Genomic DNA, 19,824 nt, shown 5'->3' with positions numbered 1-19,824 from the left:
GACCCTATGCCAAGACGGAAACTCTGTCATGAACCGCATTTCAGGTGGATTACTTTCGATACATGTGATCAAGCTCAAATTACGATCCATAGAGGTGGTACTCTAAACCTTTTGAGTAAGCTCAAATTGGATCATTTACAAAATAAATGCATTGTTTCAAAGCTGTAAACAATAGTATTTGTCCTCTAAATGTGTTGCTTGCAAGCTAAACACTCCAACCATCTACACTAGGTGATATAAAACATTCATAAAATATAATTATTACTAATTAACAAGCTTATAAGCGCAGACAAGATGAACACTCGTTGTTTGTGTTTGGTTCGCTAAGCCTATTTCACAAGTTGGACATGCTCTTTACAAGCTGAATACGAGTCAAGCCACTCGTCTATTTTTTCCAACCTTATTCAGGTTGCACACAGATATTTCACCAATGCCCTTCAAAAAAGTAGAAATTGTTATATAGGGATCGCAGATGGACATATCTTGACTCACTAGAATGCTTGAAAAAAAAAACCTCGATGCAGTTACAAACACAGCCTTATGTTAAGACACTTTTGTTTTTACTGGGAGAAACTGCCCTAGGCGCAAAGACCTAGCCGCATTGGATCAGCCTGCTTTACTAATAGTTGTTGTTCATGTCGGCATAAAACTCCAAGGGCTTACCCCTTGTCCTCAGGGAGTCGCCAAGCTTCGGCTTACACAGGGGGGTGACGCCCATGAGATTTGAACCTAGATTGCCCGTCAAACGGTCTAGGCCCCATCCCACTACGCGAAACCCCTTGGGTCTATATGCGAAGATACTTTTACCTCTATCTTTCGTGTTACCTTCATGTCTACCCTAAAAATCGACCAGAATCCCATGCACCGCACTATGCAAACTGGCAAGTTGCAACATGCTCCAACAATATGAAAATTGTCGTTTGGGTTGTCTTCTTGACGAACTTGCCCAAAGGCCAAAGCATGCGCGTAGGCATTTGCCATGCTTGGAACAGCCTTTTAAAAATGAAAACTGGAACAGCCAAAAAGAGAAAATAAAAAGCTCGATTGGTAGAGAGAGGGAATTAAACCCACGCCCTTTCTAACCAGAACCTTAATCTGGCGCCTCAGAACAACTCGGCCATCTACCAATAACACTCAGGCGACAAAAAGGTTTATGTGCTTCAAAAATGCAGAATTGTTTTTTTTTTTAAGATATATTCTCAACTAAATAAACTATTAAGATCACGTGTGGGTTTTGAATCACAAAATATGTAATAAAACATTGAAAAACAATAGTCCATGCCAAGTCCATAATCTAGTCCGTGACCAGCGGCGGAAAACCATTTTTTTTTTGCAAAGGGCCTTTTAGAGCCCTGGGTTCCGCCCAGCGCGACCACCGCTAAAGCACAAAATCGTGCAAAAAGAAAAAAATACAACAGACGCACTGAGCGCATTTGACAAGCGTTCGATACCCAGCGCACCCGATGATACGGTTGACAAGAAAAATACTCTCTCTCTCTCTCCACATATATATATATATATATATATATATATATATATATATATATATATATATATATATATATATATATATATATATATATGAAAAGTGGTAGCTGCTTAATCCATAGGGGCTTAAACTAAAAACATGTGCGCATGATGGACTGTCAGCACGCAAAAAATGCTAAAAAGTGCGGGGAACACACCCAGTATTATGGAGATTTTTTTTGAAGCGCTGCTAAATGCCTATCGGGAAACACACCCGGTATTATAGAGAGAGAGAGTAATGCTAGGTGCTCCCCCTGGTGTACCTACTCCCACGTACTAGAAATCATGGTTGTAGGTTTATCTTCTCAATTAAACCTTATGGATGTGCTCAACATAGCTTATTTGATAGGAATCATGCTTTGGATCATGTGTTTTGGACATAAAAATAGGATTTTTTAAGTTATAAAATTTTGATACATTGTGAGCCATTGATTTTTAAAGGTATTAAAAAAATATACATGCATGCTATAATCACATGATCCAAAACTTGTTTTCTACTAAATAATGCTTTTAAATCATATCTATAGGGTCCGATCAACAAAAAAAAAATTAAGAAATTTGAAAATCTAAAGTTTCTCAGGAAGCACCTTTATATATATATATATATATATATATATATATATATATATATATAGAGAGAGAGAGAGAGAGAGAGAGAGAGTTACTAGAATATGAGAAATGAAATATGAGAGCTAGAATATGAAAACTTAAAATATGGGCATTTTCAATACTTTTTTTGCAAATCCAACCATGTGGATGTGCTTGGCATGGTGAATTTGCTAAGAATCCACCATTGGATAGTGTTTTTTTTTATTAAAAAAAATGTGATTTTGAATGCTTGAATATTTATGAAGATTATGAGTCATTGATTTTAAAGCCTTAAAAAACTCGTCTATACATCAAAATAGGATGATTCAAGAGCGATTCTTATAAAATCAAGCATGTAGATCACATCCGTACGGTTAGATTCAAGAGAAAAGGACAAAAAAATCTATGAAAATCCCAGTTCACACATTAATTCTCATTTTTTCAGTTGTCATATTCTAGTCTTATATATGAGTCACTTGAGAACTAATGTGTGAACCACTATTCTGATATCTTACAATAGTTGTCATATTGATCATGTAGAAATTTTCAACAAGAAAGAGGGTGCAATAGTGTTGCTGACTGACCTCACAACTCTCAGGATCTATGTCGTGTTACGCTTTGAATGCTTGTCCATGAGCAGTTCAAGTGCAGTTAAGCTCCTATGCAAACCTGAACCGTCCCTGCATAGTGTGTGTGTGTGGAGAGTCCTCAAAATTGAAAGTCCTCAATTGGCCAAGTATAAGCCATCACGAAGTTTCTTCGTATATGAGTTATTGGCAATAACTAAACGATCATCGAAAATGCATGTACGGTTCATCGGGAAATAGCTTCAAGAATCCGGTCAAACGATAATCGCGTGTCAAAGACAGGTTGAACTTCAAAGTCATTTTCGGAAGTGAATTCAGCTTTTTTTTTGGCACATAAGTACTCGATTTGATAGCGCTCCACCTGAGAAATTTAAATATGCAATTATTTTTAGTTGAAGAGCTATCAACTGGCCGAAATAAATTTTGGAACAAGAAAGATGTTGTTCAAGAAGCCTTATTTCTAGTAAGCACTAGATGAACTTGATCTAAACGATTAGAACTCCGAATTGTCGTGGTAAGGATGCAGTTTAGATGATCTGCAGTAGAATCCAGCAATGATGTACCTTGATCAGCAATTCAACACTTGAATTCGCATGTATCAAACTGTAAAGATGATCATGTACTTTTGCTCCAATGTTCTAAAGTGAATTGCAGAGATTTGCAGCTGTAGACGTTGCTAAAGGAAGTGAATCCATAGTAAAATGCATGAACTTGGGTACATCAGCCATTGATCATGTTGTTGCTCATCTAACATAATGATTTACAGTATAATGCATGACTTACAGCATCTACAATGTAAAATCAATGCCTTAATCAAATCAAGAGCTCCAACAGTTCTGCAAGTATGATCTGCAGAGTTAAACATGTTTTGCAGTCTTTGTACAATCGATCTAAGCCTTAGAACAAATCTAGAATTCCTGCAGGTGCATGAATTTAGATATGAACTAGGAGGAAGATAGAAGAAGAAATCGATAGAAGAGATGAGAAAGGGGAACGTGTGAAATCCTCAAGAGAAGAGCGAACTCATCTCAAAAGGCCAATTCCTCATACGAGGTCTATTCTAAAATTAACCCTCAAGTCTAAACTAAGCTAATTCTAAATTTATTTTCAAGAGTCCAAGATACAATGATTCAATGAATGCAAAATGAAGGCTTGAGGTCATATTTATAGGCCCAGCCAGGTTACACAGTGAAGGCTCTTTTCTTAGTCAACTCAGACTGATGTGGGTAGTCAAAGTTAGCTCATGCTAACTCTCCAATCATAGCACGCCATCTCCGCTTTGCCACTTCACTTGCAAAGCAGGTTATATGTCCCCCCCCCCCCCCCCCCCGAACAGGGCAGTTAGCTACATCTCATGATCGGGGGTCCCAAAGAGCACCACGTATGTAAGCATGTGCGTCTCGTATCCCCATGTTTGTCAGCATTAATTAGCGTTGGAGTTTGATGCGATTGCAAAGACTTAAGTACCCTCTCCTCCATTGGTGCAAAAAAAATGACGGTTCTTGAAAATGAGTGGTTGTAAAGACTTAAGTGCCCCGAAGATGATTATTTAAGACCCAGTCTCTGCACTGCAGGATTATCCGAGAAAGAAATCTCCCCTGGAGGAGGCCATGAACATCAACCCTCTTACTCTCTCTCTCTCCCTTCTATTTCTGCTTCTGTGCACATCCATTAGAAGATCATACATTGCTCCATCAAGCACCGACTGACCTGCACAGGAAGAGGGTCTGGGGGCTCCTCCCAGCGTGGGTAGCATCACCAGTGTGGGTAGCATCATTCAACTTGAAGAGTTATGGAGTCTGATTCAGAGCTTTTACCCTTACAGAAGGGAGGTCTGAGGGCTCCTCCCAGCGTGTTCATGGCCTTTTGCCCTTACAGGAGGGGGGATTTACATTTCGTAGAACACCCGTCACCAGAACGAGATGAACACCCGTCAACGGAACGACGGCTCTGCTGAGACCTCCTCGCTAGGGAGAGGAAGACGACGTGGTGGAGCTTCTGCTGGCCATCCTCAGCGCGACTGCACCGACTGGGTTGCTGTCGAGGAGGAGGGCGAGAACGGTGACTCTTAGCTTGGGCAATCTTTCTTTTGATGATTGTGGTTGTAATGTATCGTTGAAGTTAAAATGGGGAATGAATTGACAATAAAATTTGCTGAAAATTTACAGAAATAAACTAGACTCAATAACGAAGACCCCACTTTTTACGGATTTGGAACATGATCTCTGGTTAGGGAGATATGGCCCTGACAAGTTGGTCCTAATTCGGGTAGTGATTTACAACGATTTGCTTACTGAATAACATTACAAATCGCTATAGCGATTTGCGGAAACACTACAAATCGCTATAGCGATTTGCGAAAGAATCTACAAATCGCTATAGCGATTCACGGAAGATACTACAAATCGCTATAGCGATTTGCGATTTGTAGTGTCTTCCGCAAATCGCTATAACAAATCGCTATAGCGATTCACGGAAGACACTACAAATCGCTATAGCGATTTGCGATTTGTAGTGTCTTACGCAAATCGCTATAGCGATTTATAGTGTCTTCTGCAAATCACTATAGTGTTTTGTTGGAGACCCGAAAATACTACAAATTGCTGTAGGAAAGCCCGATAATACTACAAATCATTGTTGGAAGGCCCAAAAAAAATTTGGTCCGGAGGGCGCTGCCCCCCGAGCCCCCCGCCAGGGGCGGCCCCCTCTGGACCCCCGCCCGCTGACCGCGCAGCGGGATCCGCGCCGGGGGGGGAGCCCCCGGACCCCCCTCCTGTAAGGGCAAAAACTCTAAATCAGACACATAAGTAAAGAGAGAAGGGAGAGAGAGTGAGAGGGTTGGTGTTCATGGCTTTCTCCAGGAGGAACCCTTTACCTCCCTTGATTTCTTCTCTAGAGAAAGAGAGGGTTTTACAGTGTTTTACGAAGAAGGAAGAAGAAGAAGATGACGATGGAGCAATGTAGGATCGTCTGTTGGATGTGCACAGAAGTAGAGAGAGAAGGGAGAGAGAGTGAGAGGGTTGATGTTCATGGCCTTCTCCAGGAAGAACTCTTTGTTTCCCTTGATTTCTTCTCTAGAGAGAGAGGGGGTTTTACAGTGTTTTACGGAGAAAGAAGAAGACATGTTTGTCCTTTTTTTGAACAGAAAAAGAAGAAGACTTTGAAGAGTCAACATCATCCTCGACTTTCTGGATGGAGGACATGTTTATCCTTTTTTTGAACTGTTTGTTTTTTCTTTTTTGAATGAAGGGCATTTTTGTCATTTTCTCAAACCATCACTTTATGAGAAGAATAGCAAGAAAGGGTACTTAAGTCTTTGCAACAACACCAGAGTCCGATGCAAAGTTATGTCAACATACACGGGAATACGAGCCCCATGTTCTTGTATACGTGGTGCTCATTCAAAGCCCCGAACACAGACGTGGGATTCAGTGAATCATCGGGGGCGAACATACACCACCCTCTCCTTCACTTGTGTTGAGTCATGCCCTGCGCGGGTGGTCACCAGTGGTATGTGTCACGTGCATGACACCGCACTTTTGTGCGTTGCGCGCTCGTGTGCCGCCCGCATGTGCACCCATTGCTTGTGTGCTGTGTGTGTGCGCGTGCATTGCTTGTGCATCGTGCATGTGTGCCCGCATTGCTTGTGCATCACTCGCATGCGCTTGGTGGCTGCGCCATGTGCGTGTGCCCTGGTAATGCACCATATGCATGTGACATGTGCAGGTTCGACCTTGCACATGTGCTTTCCCTGTAGCTGAATCCGTGGCTCTTGCTCGTGCTTGATCGACAATGGCAAGCAATGGGTCCGTAGTGCGGTTTGCAATAATCCACCACTCTCAGCCGAGTTTTGTCCTCAAGAATTTTCAAACTCTTGTGAGTTATGGGCCCACTGTGGCTCACATTTTATTCTCTATTTGGAAAGAGCTGGAACTGTACAGACCTGTTTATTTTCGAACCTTTCACTGCAAGGGAATAGTACCCACTGCACTTTCTTATCAGCAGGATGATACTTAGGTAGTAGTTCTTCACTACTATCACCTATTGGCACAAAGTCTCCTTCGCTACTCTGGGATCAAACACTCAGTTTTGCATTGTCTTATGCTTTTGCATTCCATGGTATTCATCCCGACCTATATTCTGAATTTCTGCGACACTAGAATGAGCTCTTGATGTTGTCGAAACATGATCTGCAAGAAATTCCCATGTTGATGCATCATACTGTTGATCATCCATATTCATTCTCTCTATTTTTTCTATTTTAATTTTAGTCTCCAATACCACAACTGATTCATCTCTACTAGCCTTAGTTTTATCTCTAACCAAATTATCCTTTTCATAATTTTGCTCCTTCACTTTTCCACTATGTGTGATTATCAGCTGCCTTATGGCTTTCACAGGCTGCTTCTCATCTTCCAAGTGCTACTGAGTGGGAAGTTGCTGCCATAAATTTGGTTGAGGTCCTTGACCTATGAAGAAAGTATCTGATGATTACAATTCTCTTCTGACACAGTATTCTCATTTGTGCTCATGCTAGTAGTTTAACCTCTACTCGCAACATCCGGTTGAGCATTGAAACCCATCGTATACCCTACTACTTGCTCATTTCCATGGTTATTGTCACCATATTGAGGTTTATCATTAGCTTCATTAACTTCTTTTGAGTCACCTTCACAACTTGGTAGCGATGTACACTTATTGCAACATTTGATAGGGGTAAACTTTCTCTCATTCTTGGTTGTGCTCTGAAACTTATTACAGCTGCACACAACGGTGTCCACTTTCAACTGATGCTTGGCCTCCCATTTTGTGCACAAAATTGTACCACTGTTATGCACAGATTTAGTGTCATAGTTGTGCACCATTCTCTGTCCACCTTCATTCAACTGCATTTCCGAATCTAGCATAGATTTTTTCCAACCATCATTGACAGTTGTTTTGTCTATACAGGATGCTGCATAATTGTCCCATGCATCAATCACATGAAACCTGTCATCGTGGAACATAAACTAGAATGGTTTGTATCCATAATATTGTAAGCCAATTAAACATCTCAGAATGTTCTCTACAACTTCTTGGAGATCTCTTAGACTGTCGATGACTTGCAGTCTTGTCTCTCTAGCTAGCTCTTTTTCGATTGCATCATAAAATTGTTCTCCTCTTGTAATTGTTGCATTTATTCTTGTTGAAGATGGGTTTTGATTATGTTCATATATATATCAATCCCAATAAACATCATGTCACTACTCAACCAAATAAAAATTCACTCGAGGTCACTAACCTTCATGGTTTTAGGTTTGATCTAGGCTACTTACGAGTATGTCACCACTTTAACAATTGCCCTGGGTAATTTCCTTTGATGTAGTACAAACCATTGTTGTTCGCAGTCTATACACAAGTAGTGCACGGACAGTTGAAGTAATGTTGCACCAAAAGTTGGGACTCACCTCAGTTGCTGAACACCTTTTTACTGTTTCTCCTTATTTACGAATGCACAGGGGCACACACTGTTGTGCACAGACTCTGCGCTAATGCCAATGGTTGCGATGTTGCTTCGTCGCACAAGGTTCAATGTTGCCTCACCCTTAATTGAAACACATTGCTGACAAACACACATAAGGAGGGTTCCACACACGGCAGCCAATCGATGAAATACTCAGCAGTTGCAATGTAAGTGTGCACACAGGTGTGCGCAGGCTGCGGCCCGTGCACGGTTGCTAGTTGTGCGCAGTCTATAGACTGTGCACGGGTTGTGACTATGTGGCAACAGGCACAAGGTCACTCGGTAATCGTAGGCGCAATGCTTGTGTGCACACAAGCGATGTGCGCTGGCTGTGTGTTGTGCACGGGCTGTGGGCAGTGCGCTTGTTGTGCGCAGGCTACGTACGTGGGTTGCATGCTGTGCGCAGATGGTCATTGGCTATACACAGACGTGTAGTCATCGTCAATCAATGCAGACATGGGTGACTGTTGGCGTACACATGGCCTTGCGGCAAGGATATGCGCACATTGTTGTGCGACGAGCAGGCATGCAAACTCCATCAGCGCTTAGCATGGCCAAGTGTTGGCACAGACACAGACGGCGGTGCCTTATCGCGTATGCAGGCAGTGCTAGTAGGTGCAGTGCGGTCGCACAGATGCTATGCGAAGGCTGTGGGTGCACAGGAGTGCGGTCGTTGAGATTAAACTGCGGCGTAATGTCTGGGACAGAATCACCTCCCCACTTGAGCAGCATTTAGTTTGATGTGTTTTAACAAGAATGTGCGCAGAGGTGTGGCTGATGCACACACGGTTAGTTCAGTCCTGTCACAAGCGCACACACCGCAGTTTTTTAACTTGTGAATGACCAAAATACAAAAGTTGCCTGAGCTTGTCGATGCACTTATCTGTCAAATGCTGTGTGAAGATGATCAAGAGCTCGGTTAGGGCTCTTGGATGCGTCTGAATCAATTCTACGATCCATGGACTGAGCTCAACGCTCCTGCGGTAGCTGCAATCATCTACAGGTGTGCTGATGAGTGACGCCATGGCAGCCGTTGCTCGCTCAACGTTGAAGCTTCCAGTTTCAGCACTTGATCAGATCGAAGTGTGAACTAGAACAATTCTTTTTCGCAATCTTTTCGACGTTGATATCGTTGACATACTGGTCTGACACCAAATGTTGCGGTCTGACCTTACAACTCCCAAGATCTATGTTGTGTTAGGCCTTGAATGCTTGTCCATGAGCAATTCAAGTGCAGTTAAGCTCCTGCGCAAACTTGAAGAGTCCCTGCACAGTGTGTATGCGTGGACGGTCCTCAAAATTGAAAGTCCTCAATTGACCAAGTGCAAGCCATCATGAAGTTTCCTCATATATGAGTTGCCGGTAGAAACTAAATAATCGTCAAAAATGCATGTACGATTCACCAGGAAATAGCTTCAAGAATCTGGTCAAATGATAATCGCGCGTCAAAGACAGGCTGAACGTCGAAATCATTTTCGGAAGTGAATTCAACTCCGTTTTTGGCATATAAGTACTCGATTTGATAGCCCTTGACATGAGAAATTTGAATATGCAATTATTTTTAGCTGAAGAGCTATCAACTGACCGAAATAAATTTTAGAACAAGAAAGACGTCCAAGAAGCCTTATTTCTAGTAAGAACTAGATGAACTTGATCTGAACGATTAGAACTCCAAATTGCAGTTCAAATGATCTGCAGTAGAATCCAGCAATGATGAACCTCGATCAGCAATTCAACACTTGAATTCACATGGATCTAATTGTAAAGATGATCATGTACTTCTGCTCCAATGTTCTAAAGTGAATTGCAGAAATTTGCAACTGGAGACGTTGCTAAAGGAAGTAAATCCATAGCCATAACCATGAACCTGAGTAAATCGACCATTGATCCTGTTGTTGCCCATCTAACATGATTATCTATAGTATACTGCATGACTTACAATATCTACAACGTAAAATCAATGTCTTGAATCGAATCAAGAGCTCCAGCAGTTCTGCAATTATGATCTGCAGAGTTAATGTTCTGCAGTCTCTGCACAATCGATCTAAGCCTTAGAATAAATCTGGAATTCCTGCAAGTGCATGAATTCATATCTGAACCAGGAGGAAGATAGAAGAAGAAATTGATGGAAGAGATGAGAAAGGAGAACAGGTGAAATCCTCAAGAGAAGAGAGAACTCATCTCAAAAGGCCAATTCCTCGTAAGAGGCCTATTCTAAAACTATCCCTCAAGTCTAAACTAAGCTAATTCTAAATTTATTTTCAAGAGTCCAAGATACAATGATTCAAAGAATGCAAAATGAATGCTTGAGGTCGTATTTATAGGCTCAACCAAGTTACACAGTGATGGCTCTTTTCTTAGTCAACTCAAGCTGATGTGGCCGGTCAAAGTTGGTTTCTGTTAACTCTCCAATCAGAGCGCGCCATCTTCGCTTTGCCACTTCACTCTGTGTTGAGTCATGCCCTGCACGCATGGTTTCCAGCGGTGCGTGTTGCGTGCATGCCACCGCGCTCTTTTGTGCTGCGCGATCACGTGCCATGCACGCATTGCTTGTGTGCCGTGCGCATCGCTTGTGCATCACTCGCATGTGCCCGATGCATGCGCACTGGCCGTGCATCATATGCATGTGGCATGTGCAGGTTCAGCCTTGCACATGTGCTTTCCCTGTAGCTGAAGCCGTGGCTCTTATACGTGCTTAATCGGCAATGGCGAGCTATGGGTATGCAGGTTTGCAACAATAGAGAGTATCAAGCAGAACACATTTTTTTGTGACATATGACTATTGTCAATGTGCAATCATGGTTAACTTGACGCCAACTTAAACAGGACTATTTTGCACAGACGGTGCAAAAGGCTGTGACTGATTTGCAAGATTGCAAAAGGCAGGGACCATTTTTGCAAATCATCAATAAGGCGGGGACTATTTTTCAAAAAAAACCCATAAAAAAAAAAAAAAAGAGAACTTGAAGTAGGCACAAGTATAAAGGCATCCATTTCATATTCATTACTCAACATCCATAACATGTTAGTACAAGCAATCAACCTTTTCCCCTTTTATCTTCCTTCCCCACAACCCTATAACCCGACGGCCAAAAACGCACAAGCGAAGACTCTCATGAAGGGAACTGCTTCCCTTCGAACGTCTGACCAAACTCCCAAGCCGGTGGTGCAACATTGTAAGAAGTGAGCGTCCTCCCATCACTGGTGGTGACCTCAAAAGAGAGTGCCTGATGCTTGAGGTCCGCGTTGCAATGCCAGTTTTGCCCCCAATTCCTTCCCATGGGTAACCATCCTGTGTTTGACCCCTTTATCTTCACGGCGACCACATCTCCGGCACCCGCGACATTGGTTATGAGGGCCGAGTAGAAGTATCCGAATCCGTTCACAGTGAACCGAATCCCGCCTGCCTTCACACACTTGATCCTGTATGCGCCATACAATGTCACACAAATCACGTATCACATAAGCGCATACTAGGAAAATCAACGCAGGCTTTTAGTCAAAGGGCACTTTGGTCATATTAAATTTTGTCAAAGACAGTATAAAGTCTTCTTTTACACACACACACACACAATGCACCTAAATAATTTAACTTATTTTCTTGTTAGGTATCTTGAGTATGCTGATTGGTGAAGGACATGAACTGAAGATATTCCCCCTCAACCTTGAAAATTGCTGACAAGGGTTTACCTCATCTGGCAGGGGAGACTCATGAAAGTGACCGAGTTGAAGGGACATCATAAGTTCAAAATCTATGAGTGTGCATCACATGTTAAAAGGTAGAATCGGGTGCACTACCTCTCCCTGGTGGGCAAGGGAGACCCAGAGTTTTTACACCAATGAGCTTAGTGGTTTTTCCTGATTATGAAAAAAAAATATATATATATTCGAAAATCATAATAAGTTGGATTGATAAAAGCAAATGACCGACCTCAGTCGACATTGATTAGAACATGCTTATTAATGGTCTATGTGATTAAACTAAGGTAGGTCCCGTGTGGATTCACAAACATCACAATCACAATTTTGGTGGCGATACTAATCACAACAAATCAAACTTAACAAGCAAATAAAGAAAAGGGATAACAAACAAGAGCCAGTACAGCCTTGACACTTTTAATGTGATAAAACAAACACAAAGTGTCATCTCAGTCTTTATGTTGTTGTTGTTTAGCTAGCAACTGTGTGTGATGTCCAATCCCAATATGACAGAAGTTTAGTCTCGAGAAGGACCACAATGACACAATCACCATTTAAAAGAGAAAATTAATAAAAAATCCTTTTTGAATTAACAGCTGCATTTAATCAACATAATTTCATAATTAATTTAAACAACTGCAAGTATAAAAATAACTATTACTATTTACCACTAACAAGTCATATGGAAAACTTAATGCAAAGCCACTTTTTTAAAGAGGTGGATTTTAACAAACTCTGAAGCTGAACTCAAGGTTTAACTTGTGATTTAATGTTTCATAATTAGGTTCCAACATTAAACCAGCTTTGTTCAGGTTATGAGCTTAACAAAATCTTAAGACTAAACCTGATGAATTTAATGAGTTTCAAACCATATTCCAAAACATGAATGTGTTGTGACCTCTTTCTTATATCCAAATCCTTGAATTATGCGTACGAGAGACATGAGTCGTGACTCGTGACAGGAGCGGTAGTACTAGTATCTCGGATGGGCCCCACATTGCAGTTCCAAAGATCAACACTGGGACCCACATTGGGAAGAAGGCAATAATGGTCCTCACGACAGCAAGGTCCACCAGATTCTCGTGATCAACGGCCCGCACGATGATGGCATCCAACGTAAATGAACACCCACTTGCATTATCAGATTCCAATGAGTAAGTGGGTCAAAGACAATGTTGTACAAATCAACCGAATCGGCACATTTTCGAGTCGGTACAGGGCGCACAGGGACAGCGGTTGGAATCGGACTGATTATTTGTTGAATCGGGCCGATTTTACCCTGAATCGATTCATTTAAATGTTTTTAAAAATATATAAAAAATTTAAAATTGAATAAAAATTTAATTTGCGAAATGATCCAATTAAAAAACAACCAAATATGATTGAAAGCGATTTCATCGCCCTTTTTTTTCGAATTAGCAAGCTGGGGTTAGGCATACATACCCCTACTAGTTGCAAGAATCAATTGAAACCCCATTTTAACAACACTGGTCAAAGAAAAACCAGCGGCAATTCCAAAATCCAAAATGATGCCCCAAAGTTTCAAAATACCAAATAAATTAAATGACAAAAAATGCCCTCAGAATGCAGCGGCACGCAAGGGAGCGAAATTCGATAAGTTCATTTTCACCAAATTTAGCAAAAAAAAGCATCCATCAGTATACCAAATTCTGAAAATTAAAGAAAAAGGATAAAAAGGGAAAGAAAAAGTGAAAAACAGATGGATAAAAGAGCTTAACCAATTCGCTTATACTAATGTTTATACGCATGAACATAACACTGAAAATAACGACTCAATAACGCGTTTTTTAAACAAAAGTCATGTCGATATACTCAACAACGAAGGGTAATCTCGTGAATCCAAAATAACCGCTCGAAAATCACCACAATTCATCCTACTTCAAAAATTAAACGACAAAAGAAGGTAAAAGAAAATTAAAGAGAGAGAGAGAGAGAGTTGTTCTTTCTTCTTGTTCGCTGATGGATTGTTGCTTACCTCCGGTAGATGACGGGTATGTTTCCGGCCTTCCAGATGGCGATCTTCTCAAAGGCAGCGATGGGCATGACGAAGTGCTTGTTGGGGGGGTTGCACCAGCCGCCGGAATCGACGGGCAGGGCGTAGTTGGGCGGGCAGAAGTTGGTGGCCGTCACGATGATGGACGTCCCAGGGATGCACCACTTCAGATCCTCCACGCACCTCACCTCGTAGCAACCCCCGCACCCTTCCCCCTTCCCGAACAGAGCCCCACTCAGGGCCGACGTGCTCAACCCGTACCCGTTCTTCGTCAGATCCCCATACCCACATGCCCCTTCTGATCATTCATTAATCCCACAACAGTACCACAAAAAATCCATTTCCACACACACAATCAACAAGCAAAGAGGGTTAAAAAATCAGCAACTCCGTTTCCCACAGGAAAAAAAACCCAATCCTTTAATCTCTATAGAGAGAGAGTGAGAGAACGCTCTCTACCTAGGGTGTCGAGGGGGTCGTTGGCCGCGTAGTACGTCGCACGTGCGTACTTCCATTCGTCCATGTCGGAGGGGAGAGAGGAGACGAGATGGGAAGATGGAGGTGGGAAGAAGAGCAAAAGGAAGAGGAGGAGAAGGGATAAGGGCATTCTCTCTCTCTCTCTCTCTCTCTCTCTCTCTGTGTGTGTGTGTTAGATCTGAGTGAAGGGCAGACAGCACACAAGAGAGAGTGGGTTTTCCTCTTTTAGCTTCTTCTTTTTTCGCTTTATTCTTTTTCTCTTGGGACAAAATTACGGAATTATCCTTGCTTTTAGGGCAAAGGTATCGGGAACCGAACCGCCCTTAACACCGTTTTGGTTGTTGCCTGCAAAATTGCCTAAAGTAGGGATGCAAACGGGTCGGCTGCGGTCGGATATCAGATCCGAATTCCGCACATTAATTTTAGATTCAGATCCTTGAAGATCCGAATGTGCACTCTGGTCGGTCTCGGATTTGCCTAATCAGAACACTTTCTGATTTTCAGATCGGATTCAAAACAGTATTTTAAGTCAGATCTAGTTCAGATTCTGATCAAAATCAAATCCGATTACACTTTTCACCAGCAAGGTGCATGTTTTGTATATTTTTTTACTGGGTTCAATATTACCACATACAGTTCCATTCTGGATTAAATTTTACCACATACAGTTCCATTCTGGATTAAATTTTACATCATTGGCACTTTTTAAGGTTCAAATTCGGATTCAGATTAAGTGCACAGAAGTGGGACTCATATTTGGATAAGGCAGGATGGGCCTGTATAGAATCCATTTGCAGCCCTAATATCCCAAAAGGCAGACCCTGACCCGACCCTAAGCCCATATTACCAGTCTGTTTCTGAGTACTTGCCATTAGATAGCGCATGTAGGTCCTGGGTCTGACCCTACATATAGGGTGCAAGTGGGTAGATCTTTATCCGATTCATAACTAACCAGAAGTAATGCAGGCAGATATGGTCCATTAAAAGGAGATCCATTTAATAAATGGGTTGGATTCAGACCAAGTAATGTCGGGTTCAACCGGATCTAGTTCAGAACTGCATAAGTGAATAGGGTCTGACCTGACCAATTTTGTAAACGTTTCATACATTTTTGTAGATCCAGTGTCAAAGAGGGTTGGATCATATCCAGATCCAGAATTTTACCATGTGTTATGAGTCAGATCCAAATCTGCATGCACCAAACCCACTCATTAAAGTTCAGACCTAGTATCCCGTCAACCAGAGCCCAGTCCTGCCTCCCGAAACAGTTAAAAAAAAAAAATTAAAAGCCCAGCCCTGACTGCAGCAAATAGTTTGATTTGAACATATGAAATAGTTTTTTATTAATAATTGTTGCCATTTTTTATTTTATCTCAAAAAAAAAAAAATCGGGGGCGCTGCCCCCGAACCCCCGGCTATCACACCTAGTTTTTTTTTTTTGCTACACCCTTGTTTGCCCCCACCTCACATGAATCCTAGCTTCGCCACTGCCGTCAACCAAGATTTGACCTGGTTGCATCCCCACCTGCATGTCCCAATTCTTAACAGAAGAGGTTGTAAGATTGTTTTTCGCATATGAATACTTATTGGTTTGATTTGGTCCGGTTTGGATGTTCTCAGAAGATCCATGTCTCGATCCATATTGATTTGGATCAGGATTGACTTACTAGGTATGAAACTTTATACAGTTTGGGTTGGGACGGACTGGCTTGTTTATAGTCGCATTAGAATTTAGTGTATCGGTTTTGGTGTTTCATCATTTCGATCCATGTTTCATGCTAGACACGTGGTTGGTATATTGTTTTTTATTGCTTTATCATTTTGAAAGCCTTGTTCATATATTACTCTTGTATCATATCATTGTTTTAGTACATTCATGGTTAAAAACCTTGTTTATGCATTATGCATTGTGTTTTATCACTTTCGAAAATCCTTCATGGTTAAAGACTTAATTCATAAATCATTCATCATGTCTTATCATTTTTTGAAACTCATTCATGGTTAGAAACTTGATTTACAAATGATTCACCATGTCTTATCATTTTTTAAACTCATTTATGATAAAAAAAACTTAATTCATAAACAATTCACTGTATTTTATCGTTTTTTAAACTCATTCATGGTTAGAAACTTGATTTATGAATGATTCATCATGTCTTATCATGTTTTGGAACTCATTCAGGGTTAAAAAATTGATTAAAAAATTATTAACCATGTCTTATTATTTTTTAAACCTTCATGGTTAGAAACTTGATCTAAAAATGATTCATCATGTCTTATCGTTTTCGAAATTCATTTATGTTTAAAAACTTGATCCATAGATGATTCACATGACTTGTCATGTTGGACCACCTCTATTGTAACGCCCCAAAAATCCAGGACTTGTAACTTTTAGAATAGTTTAGAAAGCTTTGAAATCATACAATTATCAGAGTCTAAATAGTACTTCAGCGGAAAATGATATTTTTAAAACAACAAGTCGATGGACCTTGAGCGCATTACCGCGTAAACTTTCCTTTACCGAATTCTGCACAACTATTGAAATCAAAGGGTTTTAAAATGCAATTTCAATGATTTAGAATTTGTTTGTTGAAACCAAGAAGAAGTTTACTAAAACAGTTTTAGTAACTCAAGGTTTAATAAAAAGAAAAATTTTGAAATACACTTTATACCAAATTTACCAACATGTCCTCAGGAGCAAAACGTCAGGGAAAGAACTCTATCTTGAACTCATCGCGCCATCGTGTCATCGCAGAGTGTATCACCTATACATCACCTGCCCATAAAATGGGTCAGTTTCGCTAAAAACTGGTAGGTGCACAGACATGACAATATTGAACATGATTAAGCAGAATAATTTAATATGTCAAGCAGACAGGCAATTTAATTTCAACAGATTCAGAGAGCAACTATCATGAGCACAATGCTAAAATTATTACAAGCATTTTACTGGCACAAGTAGGCTAACTATTACAAGCAAAGCACTGCACAAGAAAGTTAACTAGCACAATACAATATTTCATCAACCACACACACAATTTCATAAGTATTGAACCTGTTGTACCCTACAACTTTCATACGTGCATAACTGAACACATTGTGTGATCGGATTTAAATTCTGTTTCGATATTAACTGGCCAAGCGGGTACGCACAAGGCACGACTCTAGAAACAGCCTAGACTGATCCGGGGGTTTATTATGCTATGTATTTTATGATAACCTGGATAGCTGACTGAGTCTGCACCTAAGGGGACGGTCGGTGACCAAGAGAGAAATCCCCAAAGCAGCATAAACAATAGATGCATCCCAAACATGGAGAGCTACCACCTAAGATAATTATGGTAGTCTCATTCTCCTAACTCCGATGACTGGGGAAGCCGAGTCTTTTGCTCGTAACTGCCATTAATGGCCTGTCCATCGAAGTTTTGTACCTTCTTGTCATCTCTCCTGACAGGAGTCAGCGATTCGAATGAGTACATCAGGGGTAGTTAACTGAAGACTCATTCTACATACTCTGGTCTTTCGACCAACTCGAGTATCTTGCCGGTGAAGGCGAAAACATCACTTATTTAGGTGATCACAACATTTTGTTATTTGCACTCATCGAGGTTGCCACAACCTACTCATCCAATCATCGCAACGTAAGAAGACGTACTTGTCAAAAAGTGTGGTCGTACTTGTCAAAAGTACGACTACGATGAAAGGAAAATGATTCCACAAAAGAAACCCCAACAGATATTATCTGTAAAAGAATTAATACAACACAACCTGACAAGATAAGTCTTAAATTCACTTCAACAACATTTTTCGTATTTCATGATGCAAGGTCATCTCAGATCTCTCGTCCGATCAACAAAGTACTTAACATGTTGTGCATGTCTAAAAGTACGCTATACTGAACCAGGGAGGTGTGGGGGCTTTTCAAAAGGAACACCCAACACACAACTTCATAATGATACAAAGAATAAAGGAGTGCTCATTTGACACGATTCATCCTTAAAAGCCATAATGCCACATTAAGTCATTCACGCAAGGCACAACACTATCAATCTTACATCCAAAATTTATCTTAGTATCGACATGTGACACTAGATTGATAAATACAGAATGGGTCCTTCAACAGAACCCCACTCATTCATATGCTTATACCTCTGATCGGGGTTATTCGAATTGGGTCGCAACTCGAATCGGGGTTATAAAATATTTCTCCCAAGTGTGCGGACTTGGGAGGACTCAAATGCAACTTCGACATCCTGCGAGGATTAAAACTTAACTTTGCAAAAATTGTGCCATTTGAAGAGCAATAGGTTCGCAGGAGGAAACCCTCTTTTAAAAGAACTATAGCGCACAAGTGCAACTTCTAGTGTTTTGAAAACAAGTGATAACAAGATAGGCACAAGACTACATTTATGTAAGTACATATTTACCATAAATGTGAGCATATGCAGGTTATAACATGACGACAAGCAACTCTCGACTTGCGATGCCGCACATCAAGCGAAAAACACATAAGTAACACACGAGGTGCCAAACCATACTTTGACCACATAGACAGGCAAACACATAAGGTCATAAGTAATACATGAGACACGAAGTCGTACCTCACTCAAAGGAAATATGCAGACAGAAATGTATACAAACAAACAAGGGCATATGTATTTCAAAAAGTGCGAAACCACCTCCAACACATAAGCAAATACGCAAATTAATACTCGAAGAGTAAAATTGTACATCGACTCATAAACATGCAGACAAGAATAATATCCCATGCAAAAGCAATATAAATCTAAGTACAACTAGCATGGACATCTTAATTATTTCAACTTAATTACGTTCATCAATTGCCCTTTGTGCGACTTTACCCTACCTTGGAATGTCGTGCAGCTACGTACGGCTACGCGTGAAGATAATACGAGGGTTGAGCCGCGGAGCACGATCGGGACCTGCTGCGTAAATATGCAAGAGTGTTAAATATTCAATTATGCTAATATAATTAATGGTGCAACGGGGACATGGGTAGGTTTAGGCGACAGGGACGAGCCACTGCCAAAAACAGCAAGGCGACAGAGAAAGAGCCATTGTCAAACATAGCGAGGCGGTAGGGGGCGAGCCCCTGCAGACAACACTGAAGCGGCGGGAGTCGCACCCCTGCCGCTGACAGCAGCGAAGTGGCAGGGGGCTAACCCCTGCCGACAGCAATGAATCGGCTGAGGGCTAGCCCCTACCGACAGCACTAAAGCGGCAGGGGTCGCACCCCTGCCGACGGCAGCGAAGCGGCAGGGGTATCGGCCCCTGTCTGACCAAACAACGAATGACAGGGGCCTCGGCCCTTGTCTGACAGGACAGCGGATGGTAGGGGCTATCGGCACCTGCTGGGTTTCTGAAAAGGTAGGCAAGAGCCGAAGGCTCCTGCTGGCTTTTAAAGGAAG

At 41.4% G+C, this 19,824-nt stretch overlaps 1 protein-coding gene across 1 annotated transcript; it reads right to left on the bottom strand.

Annotated features, from left to right (window-relative positions):
* Positions 1 to 11,189: 11,189 nt before the first annotated feature.
* Positions 11,190 to 14,587, bottom strand: LOC149835747 (expansin-A13-like). Its single transcript, XM_090010645.1, has 3 exons — positions 14,378 to 14,587; positions 13,901 to 14,216; positions 11,190 to 11,628 (listed from the first exon to the last, which is right to left on the bottom strand). Exons 1-3 carry the CDS (start codon positions 14,523 to 14,525, stop codon positions 11,319 to 11,321), a joined length of 774 nt encoding a protein of 257 aa, XP_089866771.1. The 5' UTR covers positions 14,526 to 14,587; the 3' UTR covers positions 11,190 to 11,318.
* Positions 14,588 to 19,824: the final 5,237 nt, after the last annotated feature.

The sequence above is a fragment of the Nuphar pumila genome, chromosome 6, assembly GCF_984573655.1.
Source record: "Nuphar pumila chromosome 6, dmNupPumi1.hap1.1, whole genome shotgun sequence".
In the NCBI taxonomy this organism is placed as follows: domain Eukaryota; kingdom Viridiplantae; phylum Streptophyta; class Magnoliopsida; order Nymphaeales; family Nymphaeaceae; genus Nuphar; species Nuphar pumila.
The sequence above is the reverse complement of the archived record's forward strand: the minus strand, read 5'-3'. Positions and strand labels throughout refer to the sequence as shown.